The sequence below is a fragment of the Petromyzon marinus genome, chromosome 35, assembly GCF_048934315.1.
Source record: "Petromyzon marinus isolate PM22_M1 ecotype Great Lakes invasive population chromosome 35, UKy_Petmar_22M1.pri1.0, whole genome shotgun sequence".
NCBI classification, from domain to species: domain Eukaryota; kingdom Metazoa; phylum Chordata; class Hyperoartia; order Petromyzontiformes; family Petromyzontidae; genus Petromyzon; species Petromyzon marinus.
This window is the reverse complement of record NC_133701.1, coordinates 10,038,683-10,064,763: the sequence shown is the minus strand read 5'-3', so window position 1 is coordinate 10,064,763 and position 26,081 is coordinate 10,038,683. Positions and strand designations below refer to the sequence as shown.

General features: G+C 48.9%; 1 protein-coding gene across 6 annotated transcripts; it reads left to right on the top strand.

Annotated features, from left to right (window-relative positions):
* SPATA6 (spermatogenesis associated 6) lies at positions 1–26,005 on the top strand. 6 transcript variants are annotated; one of them, XM_076071918.1, is made up of 14 exons: positions 1–554; positions 1,277–1,335; positions 4,342–4,479; positions 5,781–5,829; positions 7,437–7,478; positions 8,245–8,342; positions 9,777–9,869; positions 11,668–11,997; positions 12,937–13,036; positions 14,540–14,586; positions 16,578–16,744; positions 18,722–18,786; positions 20,783–20,885; positions 23,564–23,661. In XM_076071918.1, exons 2-13 carry the CDS (start codon positions 1,285–1,287, stop codon positions 20,839–20,841), a joined length of 1,239 nt encoding a protein of 412 aa, XP_075928033.1. In that variant the 5' UTR covers positions 1–554; positions 1,277–1,284; the 3' UTR covers positions 20,842–20,885; positions 23,564–23,661. The 6 variants fall into 6 exon arrangements, with proteins under 6 accessions (XP_075928033.1, XP_075928034.1, XP_032822140.2 ...); XM_032966249.2 differs by lacking the exon at positions 18,722–18,786 and adding an exon at positions 24,403–26,005 and having other exon boundaries at positions 6–424; XM_032966247.2 differs by lacking the exon at positions 18,722–18,786 and adding an exon at positions 24,403–26,005 and having other exon boundaries at positions 6–554.
* Positions 26,006–26,081: the final 76 nt, after the last annotated feature.

Genomic DNA, 26,081 nt, shown 5'->3' with positions numbered 1-26,081 from the left:
GGGCAGTGGGATCCTATTGTTCGTGCAGGACCCTATTGTTCGTGCAGGACCCTATTGTTCGTGCAGGACCCTATTGTTCGTGCAGGACCCTATTGTTCGTGCAGCGCTCCCTAGAATCGAGGAAGCAAGCTACGTAACGAGCTAAATAACTAAATAAATTGCTTTCGACGGCATCACGTCCGGCGGATACATCGGTTTAAAGGATATTGGCCAAGGCGGTGGGGGTGGGGTTTGTGTGAAGATGAAATTGCATGGGTGGCTTGGGGTTACTGTTTGCAAGCGTTGTTGTGTTGATTCAACGTTTCGTTGTCGAGGCTTTAAACGCCGTCGTTAGGGGAGCTTTTGTCCGGCACGCTTTGGTCTCTCCCACGTCCCTTCGTGTGCCGTTGCAATTCGCTCGCCGCGCACTGTAACATCGCCGCTGGTGAGACAAAGACGGCCGTGGGCTGGGTGGTGCCGACACCCACACAGTGCCGGTCTTCAGTCGGTGGCACTCGCTAACGTCACGTGCCTGCCCACCACAGTGTGTGGCGGCCTGTGTACGGGTGGGGGAGGTGGGGGGTGTTTATTATCTTTTAAATATTGATAGGTGCTCGTTGGTGATTGTTGTTGTTGGTAGTTGGTGGTGGTTGTTGGTGGTCGTATTGTTGGTGGTTGTTGGTAGTTGTTGGTGGTCGTATTGTTGGTGGTTGTTGTTGGTAGTTGGTGGTGGTTGTTGGTGTTATTGTTGGTGGTGGTTTGTGGTTGTTGGTGGAGGTTGTTGGTGTTATTGTTGGTGGTTTGTGGTTGTTGTTGGTGGAGGTTGTTGGTGTTATCGTTGGTGGTGGTGGTTTGTGGTTGTTGTTGGTGGTGGTTGTTGGTGTTGTTGGTGGTGGTGGTTGGTGTTATTGGGTTTGTGGTTGTTGTTAGTGGTTGTTGTTGGTGGTTGTTGTTGGTGTTATTGTTGGTGGTGGTGGTTTGTGGTTGTTGTTGGTGGTGGTTGTTGGTGTTATTGTTGGTGGTAGTTTGTGGTTGTTGGTGGTGGTTGTTGGTGTTATCGTTGGTGGTGGTGGGTTGTGGTTGTTGTTGGTGGTGGTTGTTGATGTTATTGTTGGTGGTGGTTTGTGGTTGTTGTTGTTGTTGGAGGTTGTTGGTGGTGGTTTGTGGTTGTTGGTGTTTGTTGGTGTTATCGTTGGTGGTGGTGGTTTGTGGTTGTTGTTGGTGGTGGTTGTTGGTGTTATTGTTGGTGGTGGTGGTTTGTGGTTGTTGTTGTTGGAGGTTGTTGGTGTTGTTACAGGAGACGAGATGCCGCGGAAGACTCCTCTGAAGGTGTCTGTGGACGTGACCGTCCATGCCGTGAGTACTGTACCATCACACCGTGAGTACTGTACCATCATACCGTGAGTACTGTACCATCATACCGTGAGTACTGTACCATCACACCGTGAGTACTGTACCACCATACCGTGAGTACTGTACCATCATACCGTGAGTAATGTACCATCATATCATGAGTACTGTACCGTCACACTGTGAGTACTGTACCATCATACCGTGAGTACTGTACCATCACACCGTGAGTACTGTACCATCATACCATGAGTACTGTACCGTCACACTGTGAGTACTGTACCATCATACCTTGAGTACTGTACCGTCACGTCGTGAGTACTGTACCGTCACACCGTGAGTACTGTACCGTCACACCGTGAGTACTGTACTGTCATACCGTGAGTACTGTACCGTCACACTGTGAGTACTGTACCATAATACCGTGAGTACTGTGCCGTCACACCGTCAGTACTGTACCATCACACCGTGAGTACCGTACCATCATACCGTGAGTACTGTACCATCATACCGTGAGTACTGTACCGTCACACTGAGTACTGTACCATCATACCGTGAGTACTGTACCATCATACCGTGAGTACTGTACCATCATACCCTGAGTACTGTACCATCACGCCGTGAGTACTGTACCATCATGCCGTGAGTACTGTACCATCATACCGTGAGTACTGTACCATCATACCGTGAGTACTGTACCATCATACCGTGAGTACTGTACCATCATACCGTGAGTGTACGTGACACTTACGTTGACTCTAGACGCAATAAGTGAGACCTTTTGGCCACGTGGCGACTATGTTTAAGTGTCAGTGTACAATCGGTCGCAGGTGCGGTGGGGTCGCCTGGTACAGTAACGGACTGCGATTCGATATATTTAATGTTCCAGATGTCTGGTGACAGTCTCCCTCGATTGACCGTGAACAATGTTGTTTCGTTGGCGATATTCACGTCTGCTTTAAATAAACCTTACTCTGAAAGGGGGGGGGGGGGGTGTACGTTTTAAGATAATTGAATGGGGGTCACGGGACATTTGGACCACCCGTTACAATGTTTATACATCACGACCATAACTCGAATCAATGCAGCGTCTTTCATGTCGCGCATGTGACAGCTACCACAGTTTCACTCTGGGTTTAATGTGGATGTAGTCTTACGTGCCGTACATTGTACACATCATAATTACGAACGCGTGTCTCTTTCCTAAAAAAACAAAACAGCAATATAAATAATTAACTTTAAACGTGCTTTTCGAGTACCGACCCAATTGTAGAGCTATAATCAATCCGCCGTGTGGGTTTTGGTCCATGCTGTGGTACATTAACAAAGATTAATGCAAAATTGGTCACCCCGTACTGGGATAATTATGCAGATAAAGTCCTGGCATTTGTTTTACCGTTGCACAACAGAGGGCGCACGTTCAATAAAATACCATTTAAAATGTTTGCGTTTGTTCGCGGATCACATCTCGCAAGCGCATTGTAAAATGGTTTAACGTGGCAAAAACATTCCCGCAAAATTATGAACGCATTGCAACCAATTACGGTAAGACTAAACATCCATCCATAACCCTGTAAAGGTCACGCCTGTGACTCCGTGTTGCAATTGCAAACGAGACTCATCCTGGTCTCGAGAATTCTCACCCCCCCTTAAACAAAATCAGCTTCGAAATTGAACTTGAATAAATGCGATGGAGCAAAATATTCAGTACCGAACCTGCTTTCTCGTAAAAAACAAACAAAAATCACTCGAGTAATTTGGCCACGTTTCACCAAACTGCACCACGAGTCACCATGACGTGAGAACGGTGTCGTCTTTTCTAGATTTAAAGCTTTCGTGATTGCAAGGATCCATACTCTTTGGTTCTATTGGGTAAAGTCACGTAGGTAAAAAATAAAATAACAAAAATCACGACGTTTCGGCCACAACACAAGCGGCCTTCATCAGGTGAAGGGACGAGACTGTCTGGAGGACAGTGCTGGAGTGAGAAAAGCCACGCTCAGATCACGACCTTTAAGCTGTGTGAGAAGAAACAAAGCGCCTTGACAAAGGAATTAGCATATAATTTAGCATCACTCAGCCATTTCAATGCTAAATTATATGCTAATTCCTTTGTCAAGGCGCTTTGTTTCTTCTCACACAGCTTAAAGGTCGTGATCTGAGCGTGGCTTCTTCCACTCCAGCGCTGTCCTCCAGACAGTCTCGTCCCTTCACCTGATGAAGGCCGCTTGTGTTGTGGCCGAAACGTCGTGATTTTTGTTATTTTATTTTTTACCTACGTGACTTTACCCAATAGAACCAAAGAGTATGGTGTCGTCTTTAGTCTGGTCTTTTGGAACATCGCGATGCAAGCTCGGCGATTTCAGTTGATGTGTTGGTGCAGGCCCGACCGCTGTAGCAGGAGAACACACTCCACAGTTCGGATGCTCGAGTTGCAAGTTTATTTTGTTACTTAACCGGGTGAGAACTCGGGATGTGACCTGGGTTCACCAAAGTGACAAAAGTAAATTAGCGTGGTGGGAGTGTAACGTTCTCTCGTACATTCAGCTCAGACTGTCGAATGGCAGTCAGGCTGGCAATTGAATGATCTGTGCTTGACTTCAGCCAAACTAAGTGGGAAAACTACACTTCCACATGCTGCGTGTGTATGTGTGTGTTTAATACAGTAGTTGGTCATCTGATTGAGAACAGCTGCTGCTCAAGGCACTTGAAAATCCAGCTAAGGTGGCCGCCCGGATTTGAACCCAGAATTGTAACGGTGCAGGCTCTACGCTGACCTCTAAGCCACGGGGTCACCTCATGCATGCATCATTATTTGACTTACCAATTTCAACCTCGTGCACCGGCTGACACAATCTCAGTGTGCGACTTGGGACGTAATTCTTATCATCGCTTTTAAATACTTTCGAGGACAGACACATGTTGGAAAGTGTTTCGGAAACCTGTGCATATTCATGAATCTCCTTGTTCGGAAAACGTCTTAACCTAGCAGCGGCTTGCCCGCGTGCACAGGTGACATGCCCTGGCGCAGTGCTCCGAGGGAGCGAGCGCGTCTACATGAGCGTCTGCGTGCTCGGATGCTACGCCAAGACCCGGGCCATCGAGCCCGGCTTCCCACTGCTCTTCCGACAGACGCTGCACGTGCGCAAGGTGAGAAGGGAAGGCGCCGAGAGGACACCTTGTCATTATTTGTTTTCATCGTTCAAGAACCCAACAAACAAAGCGTCTGGGAGGGAAGCACAGGTCATGAACGCGTCACGTTTCGGGGCGAAACGCCCCTTAAAAAAGGGGGGCCTGCTGGAAGCACGGCCATTGTAGGGATGGCAGTCGGGAGTAGCGCATTTGCAGGGGAGGGGAAGGAAAGGAAAAAATGGGGATGTGTGTATGTATGTTGAACTTCTTTCCCACCTTACGTAGCCAACCGTGCTAATCACCTGCGGAGGAGGCCTCGAAGTAACCTGGGCGGATGTCCCGTTCCCCGCGTATAACTCCCGTTATACGCGGGGAACACCACTCGCAAAAATATAAAAACTGAACGGCAGGCGTAAAAAGTAAGCTTTGTGGCCAAGCTATTTTTATCGATCCGAAAAAAAATCAGAAAATCGAGAAGGACTGCAAACTAACACAAAGCAGTTTTTAAAGAAATTAGTTTTAACAGTGCATAGTTCCAGTGGCTTCCTAATATCGAAAGGAAGAGTTCTCCAAACGGCCGCAGAAGCGCATCTGAAAGCGCATGATGCTGTCAATGCCTTTATTCAATGGCTTGCCAAAGGCCGCTGCAAGGATGACTGGAGTTCACATCATGGTGTATGTTTCTTAACGAGATCAGCAAGGTATTATGTGACAACCACTTGCGCAATAATGTTTTTGTGTCTATGTATGGTATTCACTCGTTATTCACGAACTTGCTATCCGCGATTTTGGCTATCCGCGAATTCCGCGTTTTTGGCTATCCGCGAATTGCATCTGGAACTCGACACGACTGCATCGAGAGAGAAAGAAAGTGATGAGATAATTTTCATGTATTTAATAGCCTATTTAGGTATTTATTTAAGGTCATTCATAAAAACAGGTTTTCATAGGTCAATATTATTATCCACAAAGTTTGCTATTTGCAAGAATCTCCGGAACGTATCCCTCACGAATAATGAGGGGATACTCTATGTGCCAGTATTGCGTGTGTACCTGTGCATGTGTTTATACAGTGTTTAAGTACTGTTTGAATGTTTGCCTGTTTATGTGTTTTTATGTGTATAATTACTGTGCATGCCTGTACGAATATCTGAAAGAAGGCCCAAAGACTGACGGATTCAATTAAATTGCGCTTCTTAGCAAATACAAACGAGCTCCTTTGCTTACTCATGCAAGTGTTGAGGGCTTCCGTAATGTAGGTCAAAAAGTAATAATTTTAACAATGTGTTTATTCTTGTTGTTTTCTCACATTGCCACAGGTCTTGGAAGGAGTTGATGACTTGGAAGACCTCACGGATGTATTTGAAGGTTTGTAATCTCCACAAGACCACCCGTGTTGGGGGCTCTAATAGAGTTTAACATTTTAACCTCGCAGGGTAAGTCCTCGCTTAATGCGTGTTCACGCAACGCGTGTTTCCCACAATACGCTACTCCTATGAGGGAACACTTTTCAAGCAATGCGGAACGCGCACCGTTACAACGCGGTTTCTGAGCGGTCGACCGACGAACTACTTTCTTGAGCTGCGCGGCTGAGCGGTACAGTAATACAGTAGGCGGAATGATAAAAGTGCGCAGTATGGTACAGTACGCAGAATAATACAGTATGCGGTACGATACAGTATGTGGGATGATACAGTGCGTGGTACGGTACATCACGTGGAATGGCACAGTATTCGGTGCTATACATGATGCGGAATGGTACAGTATGCAGAATTATACAGTACACGGAATGGTACAATACGTGGCCGCCAGCGGTCATCCCCGCCATGGGTTGACTGCTGGCTGATTTTACAGTGCAAATGTGATTCGGTAACAGTAATTCCTCACTTTGCACGGTTTTCATCAGATTTGTTTTTACATTAGTTCACATTAAAGTTACCAGATGGACTCAATGTGTTTCACGTTACACGAGATACAACTTTACAGCCCCCTCCTTCACGGGCCCGTACTGACCAGTGGGGTAAGGTGTGGTCAAAAATCCCAATAACCGACATGGCACGGAGCAGACCTTCAAACTATTGGTGGACACACAAAAGGGCTGTAGGTTAGTTTATGTTATTAAGTTGGTGCTTGTTCTTAAGTTGCAGCTTGCAAGCTCAGGTCGCCGGTTGTTGGGTGGGCACAGCACCTGATCACTGTCTCTCCGGCCAATACATTGATTGCGTCTTTTTTGGCAAGTCAACCGTGGGTGCCTTGTGGAGACTGGCCCTTGCCATAGGAATGTGGAATTTCCACTAATCATTGGAGATGAGCTGCACTGTCAAGTCAATTCAATTTTTTGCTAAAAACAAGTTGTGCCTTTCTGGCACAAATCGAACACTCATAGCACCATCACATTAATACTCTTAAATGTAAAATTTCTATACAATGAGAAAAAATATATATATAGTCTGTTCTCCTCTAACGCAGTAGTTGCATTCCTGAAGAACATCGCGTTATGGAAAATTCGCATTATAATAAATAGTAAATATAGGATAAGCCACAGTCCGCGATAACTCGTGAGATGCGTACACAGGCTGAACAAAGACTGAGACACGTGGGTAGCATCTAGAAGCATCCAGCAGTATCCCGCTTTGTGTGCTGCTATGTCAAGGCAACCGTACGACCACTTATTCCCACTCGCACGACGTAGTTCTGTTCACTCGATCGCGTTATATCCAATTCGCATTATGAAAACAACATGCGGCGTTATAGGGGAACAGACCGTATGTACTATCTGTAGTTTCAAATATAAACATAAAAGCAAGTTGTGGCTGTGAATTAGTTGTTGTTCGTTCACTTGAACGGGGAGACGATTTGACTTTTGATTGAGGGCAGGAGACCCATTTTAAGCTGTAGAAATGTATTAATAGTTACAATTCCTGTTGTTTTGTTCTTCTTTTGAGTCTGATCCCATGCCCTGTCGCCCTTTCCAGCCGAGGACATCACGTTTGAGCTGGTTCAACTTTGCCCCCCAGGTAAGGCTGCTCTTGGGGTTTCTCTTGCGTTCCGGTTATGGTCGGACGGTGGGAAATGTGGTTACCGCACCGCGATATTTATCCAGAGTCTCGGTCACGGCTGACGTCCAGTGAAGAACCGGTCCTGGGCTCCGACGCTTCGCCGACCCGCACTGGCCGGCGTGGTGAAGTATGGTCAAACAAACCCCCACGATTGAACACCGCTTGGGACAGGCTTTCATCCAGCAGTGGATTGACACAGGGCGGTAAATGACTGTTATTACCATCTATTCCATTTACGATGCCACATCAGTGTTTCAGTCTTGCTATCGGATGGTGCAGGCATCATCGCCGTTGCCCATGATGGCCTGTTTGACTGGACTATAGCCCAGTTTGTGCTGTCGGAGCGAGACCTCTAGTTTCCACTGGGAACTAAAAACTATTAAATTATTTTTTATTTGGCCAGGTAAAGCCCACTGAGCTATTTAGCTTATTTTTGAGAAGCAATCTGACCATAAATGATAGCCCAATGAAGTGGCTTATCACGTGAAAAATTCTAGCAGCCAAATACTGTAAACGCATGTTTCTAAACGTGGAGGGAAAAACCAGAGGACCTGGAAAAAAATTAACGCGACCACGGGAAGAGAGAGACATACAAACTACAAATATACAGCAGCAGGCGTCAGGGTCGGGATCAAACCCACGACCTCCTGTATACCAGGCGAGGCAGTTAACATTTCTCCACCGCAGCGCCCTACTCATATAGTGTGCACTTGTGCTTGTGTAGCCGGCGAGACTCTGGCAACGTACACAGAGGCCGCGTCGTCGCTGCTCGTACCTGGGCCTCTCCGCGAGGTGCTCATGACCAGATCAACAGACTTCTCGGTGAGACGCAGTCACGTGTGTGCCAATAGGAAGACCCTCTTCCAAGTTCCAGGGTTCTTCAGAATCAGAATATTTATCCTGAAGGAATCCGATGAGCTATCAAGCTCTTTATCACAGATGTCCACTTTAACTGGTGGCCTCGACTGGCCCGCCGCACTACTGTCAACCTCCCCCCCTGCCCCCTCCCCCCCCCTCCAAGAGATGTGGCTTGCGGAGACCTAGAGATGCAGATTAACGGGAAGAAATTGAGATGAACAAGATGTACAGATGAAAGGGCTATAGACGAGAGAAGACTTTTGAGTGATGTGAATGTGACATGAGAGATAGATGAGATTAAATTAAGGTGTACATTTCTAGATTTGAAGCTTTCGTGACTGCAAGGATCCATACTCTTTGGTTCTATTCGGTAAAGTCACGTAGGTAAAAATGTGACTTTACCGAATAGAACCAAAGAGTAAGGTGTACATTATTAACACTTTACAACTAAGTCTGCAAAATAATCAGACACAAAAGTGTGACAACGCTCGTGATGATGAAACGATAGAAACGGGTCTCGGATAGATTTGCGTTGATCAACGGAGACTCGCCCTCGGGGAGGGGGTGGGGGAATAAAAACAATTAATTCAAAGGGTGTATGTATGTACGTTGAACTTTTTTTTTCACCGTCCGTAGCCAACCGCGCTAATCGGAGGTTCAGGTGGCAGAAAACCCAGCGCTCAAAGTATTTACCTTGCCGGCCAAGGTGACGACATCATAACGGGTGATGTCGTCTGACGCTCATTTTTGAACTGCTTTATGTGTTTCGTTTGTTGTCCTTCCCCCGCACCTCTGATTCGCATGGTTGGGTACGTACGGTGCGAAAGAAGTTCAACATACATACAAAGGCAAAGAGCCCCCGTATAGCTGTAACAGACTATTGGGGCAAGTGCTTTTAGCGAGCACCTATGAAGGCTGACAAGGCACACGGGGGGGGGGGGTGGCCAGCACCACACCCGACCACCTTTTTCTCCCCAGTGGCGATGATTTTACACGCCACATCAGAGGGGCCAGGACCGGTTGATATAATCGTCACTGGCATTGGTGGCCCTGAGCGGGAATCGAACTCGGCTCGCTGGGTTTGTAGCGCTGCGCGCTAACCGCTACTCTGTTGCTCCACACACCTGCCAATATACCGATACCCGCCATTCGCCACTAAGTGACGGTGATGTCACCACGACGCCTGTGCCAGGCCAGGTGTACTTTGAGGCCACGTGAAGTGTCGAAGGCTCGCTGACGGGAGGTCACGGGACAGACCCAGCAGGTGCCATGAGCTGGCTGACTGCGACGACTGGGAGATAGATGCACCAGCTGTACCCCCTACCATGCCAACTTGCTGCATGCCGTCTTACGCTCGCGCCCTCGCACGTTTATCTCTCCCTGCCTTGGGTCCGTCAGGGCCGCCTCTCTCCCAGGCTGGACTTCTCTGCCCGCGTTCTTGTCCTGGAGTCTGGCAGGGACGGCACACAGAGGGAAACGGGCTCGGCAGCGGTGAGCGGCACAAAAACGAGACGGTCGGCCGGCACTCTGATCCTACCCCCAATGCTTTCTGTAAAATATGATGAGAAAATCATCAAAAATAACTGTGATAGGGGGAGTGTTCTCACCTGGATCAATAATGGTAATTTATATATCGCATTAACCATATGCAGCAATTGCGAAAAATGTATTCAACTAATCTTCAAGTGATGCCGTGCCAGTTAGGATGGCTGCGTTCAGGTTGAAGGGGGGTGGGTTCGTATCCCACTTCTGACAGCATGGCCTGTTTTCAGGCCATGCTGTAACAATAATTATAAATTACTAATTTATCAAGGAAAACCATATTAAATCCAAGCAGGAGGGTCCGGCTACTCTGGGTTTTTATTTCAGGATGTTTTCAGCCAAGTTACGCGGTGTTTATTACACGTACGGAAGGTAACCGGAGCACCCGGTGACAATCCACGTGTGCAGTTTGGGCAACACTCTATCCGCATACAGAGAGAAACAGACGGGAGATTAGTCCCCTCGCTGTTCTGCCTTCTCCTGGTGAGCCAGGGTATGGCACCTCCTCGACGCCCACTGGAAGGGAGTTTTACAACATCATCTGTGTGTGCGGTAATCCACCAACCCTCGCTGCTGGACTACAGGCAGCCACGTGCAGCAATAGCCACCACTGCCAGCACAATGCAAGCAGCCGTGTCCTAGATCACCAACCGAAAAGAGGCAAAATTTACATTTTTAGATTTTACCAGGTGAGGCTCACTGAGCTACGTAGCTCTTTTTCAGAAGCGACCTGGCCACAAATGATGGCTCAACGAAGTGGCTCATGTGGAAATTGATAGCAGTGAAATACTCTTAAACGCACGTTTCTAAATGTGGAGGTTAAAACCGGAGGTCCCAGAGAAGGATCCATGCCACCACGGGGAGAACATGCAAATTCCAAAGATATGCAGGTGTCAGGGTCAGGATCGAACCCTCGACATCCTGTATACCTGGCGAGGTAGTCAACATCTCGACACCTTGGCAACCTTACCGTGACAAGGGACGGCTTAACAATACAAAGCCCCCGATGCACGAGGCAACAGGAGGCAATGTAGTGCTGATGATTCCTAACAAGGACAAAGCTGGTATACAGGCATCTTTTTTTGTCCTGCCGATGTCTGAAATAATAAGGCCACAAACTTTCACTCTTTTTAATTGGTGGTCCCCAACAAGGCTGTGCGCTCTACACACCGCTGGGATTCTGGGTTCAACTCCCAAGTTTCGGCCACTGCCCGTAGTCAAACTCCAGTGCATCAAGTTGAAGGTATCGGCCTGGCCACCAATGACTGGGAAAAAAAAAACAAGCTAAACTTAATCTGTCACTTAATTCAGCTTCTATTCCATCTCCGAGAATTAAACATTTGAGCTTGACATGTGATGAACACCGTTTTGCAGGCCATATATAAACGTGCAACTAAAATGGACATAGTCAAAGTGAAGCGACTCCACAAGTAGTTCTGTGGCATCACCTTCCGGGAGCCATTGCGAACACGGAATGGTACACTGCTAGCTGTGAGAGAGTTCCGAATAGAATAGTTACAAGCTTTCAATCACTATAACCCGGCGGCCGGTAACCTGCGGCTCCGGAACCACATGCGGCTCTTCAAGGACTGCTTCGTGACGTCATTTATTAAGGACCACCACCTCGCATGCACGTGCATTGCGGCTCTCGCAACATTGAGAGGTTTTCCCCAAATTCGAAAAAAAATGGCTCTTGCGATTTTGGTTGCCGATCCCTGGTCTAACGCTGACCTGGCGCCCCTTAAAGGCACAGGACTGGTCGACGGGCCGCTCGTCGCCACCGCCACCGTCATCGTCGTCGCCAGCGGCGCCACCGAATCCCGGGACTCGGCGAGTGCAGAGCCCCGGTTACCGCGAGCCCACGGAGGCGTGGCGAGCTCGCTGCCCTTCTCCCTACACCGAGCGGCGGATGTGCGAGCGATCGGCCGGCTTCGGCAGCTGCCCAACGGGCGGCAGAGGAGCGGCGGGACGGGGAGGAGGAGGAGGAGGAGGAAGTCAGAGGATGCCCCACCTGGGCCTCGGGCCGTGGCACTTTACGTCGCCGCTCAGGGACCCACCCGCGTTCGTTGTGCGGCGAGTGAGTCGCGAACGGGGACAAAGCGCTCTGGATCGGCAGGAGGGATGTGACTAGGGCCATCAAGTACCTTTGGCGGCGACAAAGACGAAGATCCCCCGTATAGCCTTTCACATACCGATGGGACAATTGCCGTTAGCGAGCACCTATGAAGGCCGACACCGACATTGCTAAACTCGTGCCAACCATGCAAACCTCCGATTAGCACGGTTGGCTACATACGGTGCGAAAGAAGTTCAATATACTTACACTAGGCGGTAGGTGACCAGCACCACGCCCGGGCACTTTTGTGTTTGCGAGTTTGCGATGTTTATACACCACACAAACTATTAATTCGAGGCTGATTCGACCTAGGGGAGGCCCAGGACTGGTTCATATATATTCGCAGGCTTTTATCGGCCGTGAGTGGGAGTAGAACTCGGGTCGCCGGGTTTGTAGTGCAGCGTGCTAACCACTGCACATGCGCGGAGAGGCCATGCTATAACAATAATAATACATTCTTAATTTATCCAGGAAAGCCACACTGAATCCAAGCACCCTTTTTCAGGAGGGTACGGCTATATTGGGTTTTTATTTTAAGGTGTTTTCAGCCAAGTTACAAGTTGTTTATTACACTTCTGTCACTTCGAGAGGGTTACAGGTCAAGTTGACCCGCTATCTGGCTTTGTGCTCGCAACATGCAATTCCACTCGGTCGTATACTTTGCATCGAGGTAACCGGTCGGAGACAAGCTTCAGACATCAGCAATAAATCGCGCTCCAAACATTCGAACATCTGCACACACTCGACACGTTATCTTTCACGAACAACCGAGAGATAAAAGAGAGTATTTACCTTGCACGTTAAAGAATGTCCATCTCCAGCCGTATCGGTTTTGACCTCGGGGCAACCTAGTTAAAAAGTGACACCTGACGATGCAAACACCCCCCTTGTTGCGCGCAGGTAAACTTGGACGGTTTGGCAAAAACCACTCCGCCAAAGTCCCCCCCAGTGGAAAACAGGCTTCGAACTTCCCACTCCCCACGCTCGCAAATCCTGGACGGTATGGAATCTTATTTTGTTTTATATATTCGTGCAGCGCCTTTGATCAAAGCGCTTAACGTAATTGATAAAAAAGGTATAAGCCAATTATTTATATGAAGGGTGTGTGCAAGGCATGAGTAATGTGTCACAGAGAGTCAGTAGGAGGTGTTAGGAAAGGGGAGGGGGGGGAGAAATTGAGGGGGGGGGGTGCGGGAGAATAGGCAATAGAGAAGAGGTGAGGCTTTGAGAGAGAAGCGGAACGAGGTTAAGGAGGGGGATTGCTTCACGTGATTTGTTTATCTTTTATGTTTAGGCTTGATATTTCACACATTACACTACTTAAAGTGGTAATCTTCCATTTAAGTATTGTTATTATCACGGCATTTGAATCTGTAACTCCAGACATAGCTGCCAACGCTCTTGTCTTAGCATCTATTTAGCTTTGCCCTGTGCTTAGCGCTGTTAAACTGCGACGTATAACAAGCGTGGAGAGGAGCACGCTTGCAGTTACACCGAGAGACAGAGAGAGGGACTCGTGGATCAGAGAGCAAATGCAAGTTAGCGACTGCCTTATCGACTGCCTTATCGACTGTTAAGAAAAGTAAGTGGGCTTGGGGCAGGACATGTCATGGCTCGAAGAGGCGACATTGGCCAGTGATAACCACTGGTGCAAAGAACTATGAACTATTTTTTGTTTTTACCACCAGGTAAGGCCCACTGAGCTATATAGCTATTTTTGAAAAGCGACCTGGCGACAAATGATTGCTCAACAAAGTGGCTCATGTGGAAATTTATAGCAGCCAAATGCTCTAAACGCATGTTGATTCTAAATGTGGAGGGAAAAACCGGAGGAGCCGGAGAAAAATCCACGTGACCACAGGGATAACATGCAAACTCCACATATACAGGCAAACCCATGACCTCCTGCATACCAGGAGAAGGAGTTAACATCTCACCACCGTGGCACCCCACAATTGTCCAAAAAAAAACCTTAGGATCCTAAACAAAAACGTCTTCTTAAAGAAGGTCACTGCATCACGTACTTTCAGATGTGCTTCTGCGGCTGTCTGAAATGCTCTTCCTATATTCGGAAGCCACTGAAGCTATGCACTTTTAAATCTAGATTTAAATCTCAATTCTTTAGAACAGATTTTTGTGTTTCGTTTGTTGTCCTTCCCCCGCACCTCTGATTAGCACGGTTGGCTACGTGCGGTGCGAAAGAAGTTCAACACATACGTTATTCCGTCTCATTCGTGCTGCTCGCCTTAAAAGCGGCATTCGAATATAGTTTTCATAAATCGTGAATCATTCTCACATCTGCCTAACTTTACACGTGTGTCATGAGCGCGATAATTCAATTTGATGGATTTGCTGACGAAGTCAATCGTGCTCACTGGACGCCGTTGTTGTGAAAGCCTCCCCGGCAAGCGAATCGTCGGTCCAATCGTTTTTTTTTCGCTACACGTTTCGTCGCTCATTTTTTGTCGCAACGCGTTGTTTGTTCACTCTTCTGCTGCTGCAGACACTTCCCTCCGTGGCAGCTACAGACCGAGTCGAGACGCGTCTCAGGTAACGGAAATCCTCCCAATGAGCAGGCTCTCTCTGCGGGGGGGGGGGGGGGGGGGGCAGCACAGCAAGTAGGCTCTCACTTACTTGCAGTGCCGTTAGCCTTGTCACCCCTGCTGCATGTGCGGCGGAGCGGTGGCTCAGTGGTTAGCGCGCTGCCGCCCCCGTGAACCCGGCCCACCGAGTTGGATTCCCAGCCAAGGCTAGCGTGAGCGGAGGATAATTCCTGTCACGGTGATGGTTCCTCGTTTACCCACCTGCCGTTCTCCTCTGTACGGCTGGTGTTGATGTACAGCAACAGCTTCTTCTTCCTAGATTTGAAGCTTTCGCGACTGCAAGGATTCATACTCTTTGGTTATTATTTTCTCTGATACCAAAGTACTATGCGAACCTCCCGGTTATTACCAAAGATTTGTCCATCCAGATATACAAACATAGACGCAACTTCAACCGAGAGGATGGTTTTAAATTGAGCAACTTTTGGAAAGATGTCATCAACCAAGTCAAACTTTAGCTGGCTTATAAATATACAGCCATTTCCGTTTCTACCAGGATTGTACTCGCTCTCGTGCAGCACGCCATCACCCTACCCCCGAACCCCCTGCAGCATAAAAAAAGGTGGTTTTACGTGCAAGTACACCACCGCCTCCCCCAGAACCCCCTGCAGCATAACAAAAGGTGGTTTTACATGCTAGTGTACCACCACCTCCCCCAGAACCCCCTGCAGAAGAACAAAAGGCGGCTTAACTTAGCCCCCCCCTCCCCACCCACGTCCCTTCCTGGCTCCTCCCCCCCCCCCCTTAACCTGTATATAAGCTCGTGTGTCCCAGAGCTGTTCACTTGATACAGCTAATTTTGCTGTGTCTGTTCCACCTGAAGACGGAAGCTTGTGTTGCCTCCGAAACGTCGTGATTTAATTTAGTTTTCATTTATTTTATTTTACCTAAGCTTCTTCATTCTTGTGTCTGTGTGAGCAAGGCAGTGTTTTAATTGCCGAAAAATTGCGGGCAACAAACAAAGTACATCATACAGGGAGTGAGTTCTGTACAGGTTAAAGTAAAATGGTATATTTGTCATTATCACTCGCTTTGAATAGACAAAGAGCTCTGCCCAGCCGCTTCCGTGAGCTTTTTCCGAACTTGGAGAGTTATAAAACGCGCGGATCGCGCAAAACAACAGGGGCGTGTAGCCAGTGATGTGATTTGTTTGGGTGAGAGGGCAGGGGGGATTTGCAAGTGCAGCAAAAGTTAAAATGTTACATTGAGGTGGTTAAGGAGCCAGATGATTGCACCAGGGAGTAACGGAGTGGTGCATCGCGGCGATGGTGCTTTCTTCTTGTTTGTGAATCGGGCCATTGAGTCGTCATTATACCTTCCATTGTTCTGCTCTGGGTGGCGACCACAATCGCCGCACACTGCCGGAAGAGATCATAATTTTCCATTTGTACATCGTAATCATCGTCAAGCGTCTGCTGCTGCCATGGTCTGTGTGCGGATGGAGCACCGTTAACCCCCATGACCAACACAGTGAGGAGGCCTGCATATAGCACCACGGTGGCTAGGAGATGTTAACTCCCTCGCCTGGTACACAGCAGTTTGTGGGTTCAATCCCAACCCTGTATATTTTGAGTTTGCATGCCCTCCCCGTGGTCGTGTGGATTTTTCTCTGGGTCCTCCGGTTTTTCCTCCACATTCAGAATCGACGTTCATTTAAGAGTATTGGGCTGCTATAAATTTCCACGTGATGATAAGCCACTTCGTTGAGCTCTCATTTGCGGCCAGGTCACTTTACAAAAAGAGCTATATAGCTCAGTGGGCCTTACCTGGTGGTAAAAAATAATAATAATAATAATATATAGTTCTGAGTTGAGCTATTTGTGGCCAGGTCGCTTCAGAAAAAGTGTAAAGTTTTAGTTTAATCTGGATGGACACCGGGCCGATCGTCCCTACGTGCTGGAAGACGGGTCCGTGACGTGACGCTTCCCGCGCGTGCAGAGTGAGGGCCGGCGGCGCCGTCCGGAGGCGGCCGCGAGGGTCTCGTGGGGCCGGACCCCGACAAGAGAACGGGGGCAGGAGGAGGGCGGCGGCGGCGGTGGCGAGGCGCGGGGGGGTTCCCTCCGAACGCCGCGGGGACACCGCGATCCCCACACGGCGGACAGCAGGTGGGCAGCGTCCGTACTCGCCCGGTCGTCGTTGTTCAGCGGCAGATGTACAATGGATGCCACAGAAGCCCCGTGGCTCATAGTTTTTTGTACCGTATGTGTGTATGTTGAACTTCTTTCATCCCGTACGTAGCGAACGGTGCTAGTCGGAGGTGCTAAATGGAGGTACTGAACATTTTTCGTATTCGCTCACGGGAATGGGATGTTGCTGTCACAGCGGTGTAACGCTCAGCACGCTTGCAATTGCAATCCAGAGATCGCCGGGTTTTGATCTCCCAGGCTGCCGTTGAATCAATGGGGCAAGTTGGTTTTAAGTTCCACCTCTGTCCACCCACCGGTATGAATGGGTTCGCCACCACGGTCAGTCGGCAGGTCGCGTGTGGTGGGGTAAAGTGTGGGTACTCCCGCCTCTTCCGAAACGTCTGGCCGGCGTGGAAGAGGAGGCCAAAAATGACCCTCTGGAGCCGATCTCAATAGCGCCATCTAGTGGCAGGGATGTTGAACTTCATCACAGCAATGGGTTTTTTTTTATTATATACGAGGGGGCGGGTGACGGCACCACGCCTGGCCGCCTTTGTCTCCCCAGTGGCGATGTTCACACACCACACCAGTTACTCGTTCGAGGCTGAGTCGACCTAGGGGAGGCCCAGGACCGGTTCAAATAATCGTGACCGGTGGTTGCCATGAGCGGGAATCGAACTCGGGTTGCCGGGTTCGTAGCGCAGCGCGCTAACCGCTACACTACAATGCGTTGCGCTTCCACATGCGCGGGTCACGTGACAGATTTGACGTCACAGCTCACTTGCCGTGCAATAAATATATGCATTATTGAGCTCCCCCCCCCCCCACCAAGAAAGTGTATTTTAAGAATTTTTGCATGGTGTACAGTCTGGAAAGTACCCACATGGCAAATTTCAAGTTTGTTGGGAAGTACGCTAAACATTTTGAACAGACACACATAATCACAACTTTGCCTTTTATATATATGGAGATAGACTTAGGTCAGGGGGTCGGCAACAAAATAAGATCAATTTTTTTTTCGAATTCGGTGCAAAACTCAATATTTCAAGAGCCGCAATGCACGTGAATACTGTACATACGGTAGAAGCAGTACGCCACAAAGCAATCCGTAAAGAGCCGCATGCGGTTCCGGAGCCGCAGGTTGCTGACCCCTGACCTAGGCTGACTGAGAAACACTCGGTATCGGGAAGTAATTGCATCAACACTCGGGTCATCGTGAACGGCATCATCAACGTCGTCGTCGTCAAGATCCACATCACTCCATAGGTTTACCCAAGTGTCACCTTGCAAATAGGCAATAATTCTCAAATGTCCTGAGCTGGAGAAAAAGAGCCTCCGTTTCACACTGAGCACTATTCACGTTTGCTTAGTAGAGGGCAAATTCCTATTCGTTCGCTGTTGGCAAGTGCAGTTAGCGGAGCACCTATTAAGACCAGCACAGCACATGAGGGTTGGTGGGATCACCAACTTGTCACAACACCTTTGTCTCTCTCGTGCTGACAAGCCGCACCGCGTATTGACGGCCGAGCGGACCTAGGGGAGGACCACCACGACAGGTTCACGTTAGCGCTTGCCACAGAAGTCCTTCTGTGCTTGGGAATTGGACGTGCGTCACCAGGATCGTAGTGAATTGCGCTAACCGCTGCACCACCACTCTATAAGTAGATGCGCCAACTGGAGCAGGAGGCATTAAGTTCCGGGATCGGCATTTTCGGTCATCACAGAAGAAGTTCAAAGAATTTAAATCCTCTCAAAAAAAGTGGAAGCTGAAAACCCGTAGTCTTCCACTGACGAAAGGATTCCACGGATGAGGTTGGGGTGCGAAACAACGGCTCTCTGAGCATCGTTGAGCCCACGCGCTGACGTTGCGCATTTTTGTAGCCAACGAACGGCTCGAAGGATTTTCTGACTCTGTTTTTCTCTGTTTTTTCGTTTTGCTATTGAAACAAAACGCAGGCCCCGCTACAGCGCATCGCGAGACTCGATCGGGATACTCCCAATGCAGCTGCACCATCTGATAGGTGCGGGGGGGGGAGGGGGGGGGACGCGGGGAGTGGGGGCGGGAGGGTAGCCTAAGGGTAGGAGGGGGCCCGCCGGCCCAGTCGGTAGGGAGCATCACAGAGGGGAGAGGATGTGCGTCTGAAAAGGAGAGGGGGAGCAGGGGGGGGGGTGGGAAAGAATTGTCTGACTCTTAAGAGCGCACTCGCAGTGTCTTTTTTTCAACGTGACGATATTTCAGCCCTGTTCTTGAACCCGCGTCTTAAAATCCCGAGAAGTGCTTCCACAACGTCTCTGATTGAGCGCGCCGTCGCCCTGTGTCGGCGTGGGACCAGATTTACACAGCAGAAGTTGACACTGCAGAGCTACTTCAGGAGTCACTTGCAGTGGTCTCAAATCAAATTTCTTATCTTGTACGTTTATAGAGCACCTTTCCTCTCGGCAATGTCCATCCATGCGGTCGATGTCCCCTTGGCACGTGGTCCAGTGCCTGTCAGTCATCTGATATATGTATCGACTTTGACTTAAGAGCTGGATGAGTCTGAATCAAGTATGTTAACAGATGTTCTGTGCTTGTTAATGGCAATATGTTCAGGAGCTAATTGCAAATGTCGATGTGTTGTTTGTATTGTTTCACCGGGCTTGGACCATCAACTCACGTGACTTTGTGTTTAGTTTGTTGTCCCGCCCCCCCCCCCCCCCGATCTCCGATTAGCAAGGTTGTCTAAGTACGGTGTGAAAGAAGTTCAACACACATACGAGAAATCTGGTGGCGAGATGTTAACTGCCTCGCCTGGTATACAGGAGGGCGTGGGTTCGATCCCAACGCTGACGACTGGTGTATTATTTGGAGTTTGCGTGTTCGCTCTCCGTGGTTGCGTGGATTTTTCTCCCGCTCCTCCGGTTTTTCCCTCCACATTTAGAGTCGACTTGCGTTTAGAGTGGTTGGCTGCTATACATTTCCACGCGATAAGCCACTTCGTTGAGCCATCATTTGTGATAGCCAGGTCGCTTCTGAAAGAGAGTAACATAGCCCAGTGAGCTTTACTTGTTAACAAGAAATAAGTTTAGTTTAAACCACCCATCCTCCTCACTCTTGACCCCTGTACAGAGCATTTCTATGGCTTTCTCATGCACCTGTCAATCATTAATGGGACGTCCGTCCGAAACGCGTCGAGCGAGCGCGCTCAATCCCGTGGTCTGCGCAGGACGCGTCTGTTCCGACTTGCCTTGCCATTAAATAAAAAAAAAGTTGAAGAAGGGGGAGAATAGTATTTTTATTTACTACCTACTTTTCTCGTGATATTCGTTGCGTGCGGTTGCACTTTATTTTGCGCACGATTGCAATTTACCCGGTCGGCGTTCGCCGCTGAGGTCGTGACGGTTTTATTTTTTCATCCCTATTAGCTCTACGCCCCCCCCCACCGTCCTGCTGTAACGCTCACCGACGCCCACTTTATTGAGGGCGATTTTGGCACATAAAATGCAGATCGATTGATCGATTGGTAATGTTTTGCTAACAGACACCGAGCAAAGTTAACAAAGTTCATCATGGGGCAACACCTACAATACGTCTCCGTTTAACCAGACGCCCTCATTTGGTACAACTCAAGTTGTCTTGCTATCAATAATTAATTCCTCAATGGCACTATCCTCTGGTCTTGCCACACCAACCTTCCCTCCACCTATCATTGTTGTGCCTCATTCCCATGATCCCCACAACTACAATGATTTATTTGGCGATTGCTTTGAAGCTTTAAGTCTTAAGCTTTAAGACGATTATCTGAGCCGTTCCTCAGCCTCCCCTAGGTCGACTCAGCCTCAAATGAGTACCTGGCGCGATGCGTAAACATCGCCCCGAGGGAGACAAAGGCGGTCGGGCGTGGTGCTGGCCACCCACCCCCTCGTGTGCCGTCCCGGCCGTCATGGGTGCTCGCTAGCAGCACTTGCCCCAACAGTCTTTTAAGGATGTATGGGGGATCTTTGTCTTTGTCCCTCCCTCTGTTCACGCCTCCCCAGCTGCCTTTGCGATCCCTCGTGGAGCATCGATTCGTGGGAGCTCGTGCACAAGCGTGTGAAGGGGCTGCTGAAATCCAACAGGGCTCGCCGCACACTGCACTACGTGAGTCCCTCCCTCCCTCCCTCCACCACCGCCACCACCAGCACACACCTCTCCCTTCCCATTGTCCCCATCACCTTCCCACGTGTTCCTTCAGTTTTAGGGTTGGTGGATCACAAAGATGTTGCGAATAGTTTACGTTCAACGTGCATAGGAAAAGTTTTTCCCATAACGTAGTTTTTTTTTAGTTAGATCATGTAAATATAAAAATGTGTCGTTAAACCCGCCACCACCCGACAGTCAATTAGTCAGGTTTGTCACGTGAACAGAACATGACAATTCGTTACTCGTATAGCACACTGGTGTGTTGGAGAGCAAATCCACAGCATTTACAATCTGAGTACGACGTTTCGCCAGTAATCACAACTAGCTTCATCAGTTATTGGCGAAACATCGTACTCGGATTGCTCTCCAACACACCAATGGTGCTGAACTCGTAACGAATTGGCATGTTGTGTTTACGTGACAAACCTTACTAATTCTCTGTATCGGGTGGTGGCGGGTTTACCGACACATTGATATTTACGTGACCTAACCCAAAAAAACCCTATATTGGTCGCGAAAGCCTACGTATGAAACGTTTTTTTGTTATTTTAATATTTGCTCGGACACTTGCATTATCTTTGTACTGTTTGCCTTTTGCCATTCTCTGGTCTAACACCGGTTAGACAAGGCCATAAAAAAGGCTGTCTCTGGTGTATTCCAGGCCAGTGCGTGTATTATCAGAGCATGTTTGTTTTGCATGTTTCACCACGGGTACGTGTGGTTAATGCAGACTTAATTCCTTTAAAAAAAGGTATTTATTTGGTGTTTGAACGTCTTAACAGCTGTTTTATTGCCAGAGAGGGTAAAACTGATTCTTATGTTTTCATGCTCATTAATTGGTGGAAAACATCTAAGTGGCAGCAGCAGACCTCTGGCAGTTTGTTGGTGCCTGGCTGCTGCATTGCCCCTCTTGTCTGTGGTTCCCCCTGATGCTCCCGAGTCATTCTCTCAGCCGAGGGTGAGCGAATACTGACTGGCATGTTCATCATCATCATCACGATCCATGGGTGGCAGATAGCCCCGTAGGTGTCCACTGCACATTTCGTCATGTTGCCACTTTCCTCTGTCTCATGCCAATATGCTCAAGCAGTGCAACATCTCTCTGGCACCAACCTATTCCGATGTCATCAGATCAAGCCATTCTTTTTTTTATTTGAAGCCTTCTTGACTGCAGGAATCCATACTCTTTGGTTCTTTCGGTAGAGTCACGTAGTTAGGAATAAAATTAATAAATCGCTACGTTTTGATCGCAACACAAGCGGAACTTCGTGATTTGTTTTATTTTATTTCTAACTACGTGACTTTACCGAAATAACCAAAGAGTAAGCCATTCTTTCTTAGGTTTTCCTCTCTTTCTGGTTTCTTACATTTTTCTAAACAACACACTTTTAATTTTCATGTTGTTGTCCATCCTACATATGTATCCAAGTAATGCCATGTTACAAGTCTAAACTATTATTATTATTATATAGGATTAACGAGTATTACCACTGAAATGAGCTATAGGGGGTGGGTACACTCACCTTCAATCCAGTAGATGAAATGACACATTCCTGTGTTGGGGCATAGTATATCCAATGGACCACCATTGGTAAAATGCTGCTAGATAATGCTGGTTTCTGAAAGACTTGAGACCCAGAATCAAACCCAGAATATTAGCAGTACTGGCTCAGAGCTTTTGACATGGCCATTATGGACATCTGTGGAAAAGAGCTGTGTGAGCTCATCATATTCCTCCACTATAAATAAAGATTCTGATTACGAGCGTCCCACTTTCATTGGGAAAGATGTTAACCGTAAGGCTCTCCAAAGAAATATGAGCTGCACAACATCCTGTTCAAAAGAACGTATTTCGACTCAAAACCAGACCTTTGTCATTCGTGACGTGGGTAACGCACCCTTCGACCATGAACGGCGAAATTTCTTTGCGCGTTACTTTTCTTTGCAAGTGACAAGAACAATGTAAAACCTTGCGACTCATTCCCCTTTGTGCCCCACCACTAACTTTTACGTCAAGGCCACCACTGCCTTTGATGTCACAACACCTCGCCACAGCTCTCTTTTGCCAGATCTTTGCAGCTGTTGCACAGTCGACACTTGGACCTTCAAGGACCGCTGTTACAAATATCCCCCATATAGCCTTACCGACTGTTGCACGCGTGCATGTTGAACTTCTGTTGCACCGTACGTAGCCAACCGTAATGATTGGAGGTGCTAATCGGACTTGGGGCAAGTAATGTTAGCGAGCACTTATGAAAAACCAGCACTGCACACGAGGGGGTTGGGTGGCCAACACCACGCCCGGCCACCTTTGTCTCCCCAGGGGCAATGTTTGCACATTGCAGCAGGTACTCATTTAAGGCTGAGTCGACCTAGGGGAGGCCCAGGACTGGTTCAGATAATAGTCACTGGTGTTGGTCGTGAGCAGGAATGGAACTCGGGTCATCGGGTTCGTACCAGGTACTGACCCTGGTCTGCTATTATGACCACGGACTGATCCTCGTCATGTGGATGGGGATTTTCCACCACTGGCTTAAGGGCCACCACCCCAAGCTCGTTTTTTTTTATTGGAGACACTCTGTGACTTTGAATTTTGCAAGGGTGCTAATAGTATTTCGTATGTTTCCTATTGAAAGGGCTCTGGTGGAGAGGATGACGAGGTGGGGGAGAAGAGCCATTCCGTGGGATCAGCTGAGAGGGCACTCCACAGACTCTCGCTTGCAAGAAGCAGCAGGTGACGTTTTATGTTTCCTCTTGTTGTGTTGTCACCCACGACTGGGGCCCGAATTCGGACATTTATCAACGGCACTGCTGTCTGGCTCAGTGCCCGTGTTAAAATTCCATATATTTTGTCCGATAGGTTTATTGACCAAATCACCCAGAATACACCCGATCTCATATTCTCACTCCTCTCTCTCTCACTCCTCTCTCCCTGCCTTACTCCTCTCCCTGCCTCACTACTCTGCCTCACTACTCTCTCTCCCTGCCTCACTACTCTCTCCCTGCCTTACTTCTCTCTCTCTGCCTCACTCCTCTGCCTCACTACTCTCTCTCCCTGCCTCACTCCTCGCCTCATTCCTCTCTCCCTGCCTCACTCCTCTCTCCCTGCCTTACTTCTCTCCCTGCCTCACTCCTCTCCCTCACTACTCTCTCTCTCCCTGCCTCACTCCTCTCTCCCTGCCTTACTTCTCTCTCTCTGCCTTACTTCTCTCTCTCTCTGCCTCACTCCTCTGCCTCACTACTCTCTCTCCCTGCCTCACTCCTCTCTTCCTGCCTCACTCCTTGCCTCATTCCTGTCTCTCTCTCCCTCACTACTCTCTCCCTGCCACACTCCTCGCCCTGCCTCACTCTTTCACTCCCAGCCTCATTCTCCTCTCTCCCTGCCTCACTCACTCCTCTCCCTGCCACATTCCCCTCTCTCCCGGTGCTCACTGCTCTCTCCTAACTGCCCTTTTCCCATCGTCGTCATCTTCAGCGGTGGTGCCGACTCGTCGGAGGCGAAGGCCGCGTCCGCCACCGGGTGCGATGGCGCCGAGTGGCTCGAGCTGTGGCGGTCGCGTGCCAATTCGCTGCGAGCTGCGGAGCCTCACCGCGCCTCGCTCCACCAGGAGATGGGGCGCGTTTACCGCGATCTTTACCGCGACGCGAAGGCCGGGGCTGTGACGGCGGCGGCTTCGATGTGACGGAGCGAGCGGTGAGGACGAAGACACGGGGGGACCTCCCCAACCGAACCGGCAACAAGACGGATCCTGTAGCCGTATCGTGGTGCCACCACCGGAGCTTAATAGCAGCTGGGTTAGTGACCCAGTAAAATATTTACGCACATGGCACACCACATTCAGAATACCTCTCTCTATGGGCTGCTATTAGTTGCCTACAAATACTCGGTAAAAATTTCAATTTGTATATATTTTTTTAATCTTCACCGCGTCGATGACCGTGGCACTTTTGTCTGGGAGTGGCGGTGGTGGCAGTGGTGGCGGCAGCGGTATGCCTCCAATCCAGCACATGGGGAGGCGAGGGTAGGTGGATCTCGTAAAGATGTGAAACTAACCAAACCCGGTGAGGCTGTAAGGTGGTCTGATAGCAGGACAGCAAGTGGGGTTTGTGAAGACCTCCGTGCATACCTTTGAGTATTAACCCATTCCCCCCCCCCCCGGCACCAGTGAGTGCTTTCTTCAACAACGATTTATTCCCACAAAAGGTAACGTGCCACGGTATTTAAAATGAATCGGCCAAACATTCCAATGTAGGACCATCCTGAAAAAGTCTCAACTCGGTGAGACTCTCTCGGACACAAATTTTCACAATTAAGTATTCAAGATCACCTGATCGTAATGCCCACTGTGCCACGTGTTTTCTAATTTACTCACCGTTTCACGGTTCCTTTTCGTACCCGTTTCTTTCGCACGACTCGGCGCCGACCGCCTCCTTGTACCTGTGTTCGGTACTCGCCTGGCCTCGATGTTTACCTGGACGTTCGTCCTTAATTTACGCGGTCCCAACAACCACACGCACAGAACGCCTCCAATGACCTGGTCTCAAAGCTGGGCATCTCTTTCGCTCTCCCGTTCCACCCCCACGGTTCTGTTCGCAAATCTCCTGATTGTTGCACACAAAAAAGGCGAGTCGCCTCGTTCGGTTGTTTGCAAAGTGAAAACGAAGGTAAACCGTTAAGGTGTTTTATCCAAACCATCCACATACTTTTCCCCTCTCATGCACTCTCCAGCATTCAAAGCCTCTTACCCATCTCCTAACACCTCTCCGCCACTCACCCAACAACGCTACCCACCAACGGCCCCGCTCACACACATTGGTACCATGCACCAAACGCACGGTGCCAGGACCAAGCACACGTTCGGCTTGTGGGCTATTTCCAACAATGCAAGAGGCTTTTAAACAACCAAAAGAGAGAATATTTGAAGCGCACAGATATAAATGCATTCCGACCGAAGTGTTGCGCGTCGTCAGAACGGTGTTAACGTTGTGTGCAAGTACAATTGCTGAAAATTAACGAGCACTCGTAAGCCTTTTTATGTTATTTCAACGGGGGCGTTTATTAAAAATATTTTTCCCTTCCCCTTGTAATCCTCGTTGAGACCGACGGCTACGTTGTCGGCGGCAGTCGTCACAGGGCACGAGGCGGGATGGGGG

Bases quoted from the DNA above. Each gene is read 5' to 3' on its own strand.
- SPATA6 (XM_032966249.2), top strand. From the start codon at position 1,285: ATGCCGCGGAAGACTCCTCTGAAGGTGTCTGTGGACGTGACCGTCCAT. The intron at 11,998-12,936 runs GTGAGTCGCGAA...TGTTGCGCGCAG, and splicing joins CCGCGTTCGTTGTGCGGCGA to GTAAACTTGGACGGTTTGGC. The intron at 16,745-20,782 runs GTGGGCAGCGTC...ACGCCTCCCCAG, and splicing joins CCCCACACGGCGGACAGCAG to CTGCCTTTGCGATCCCTCGT.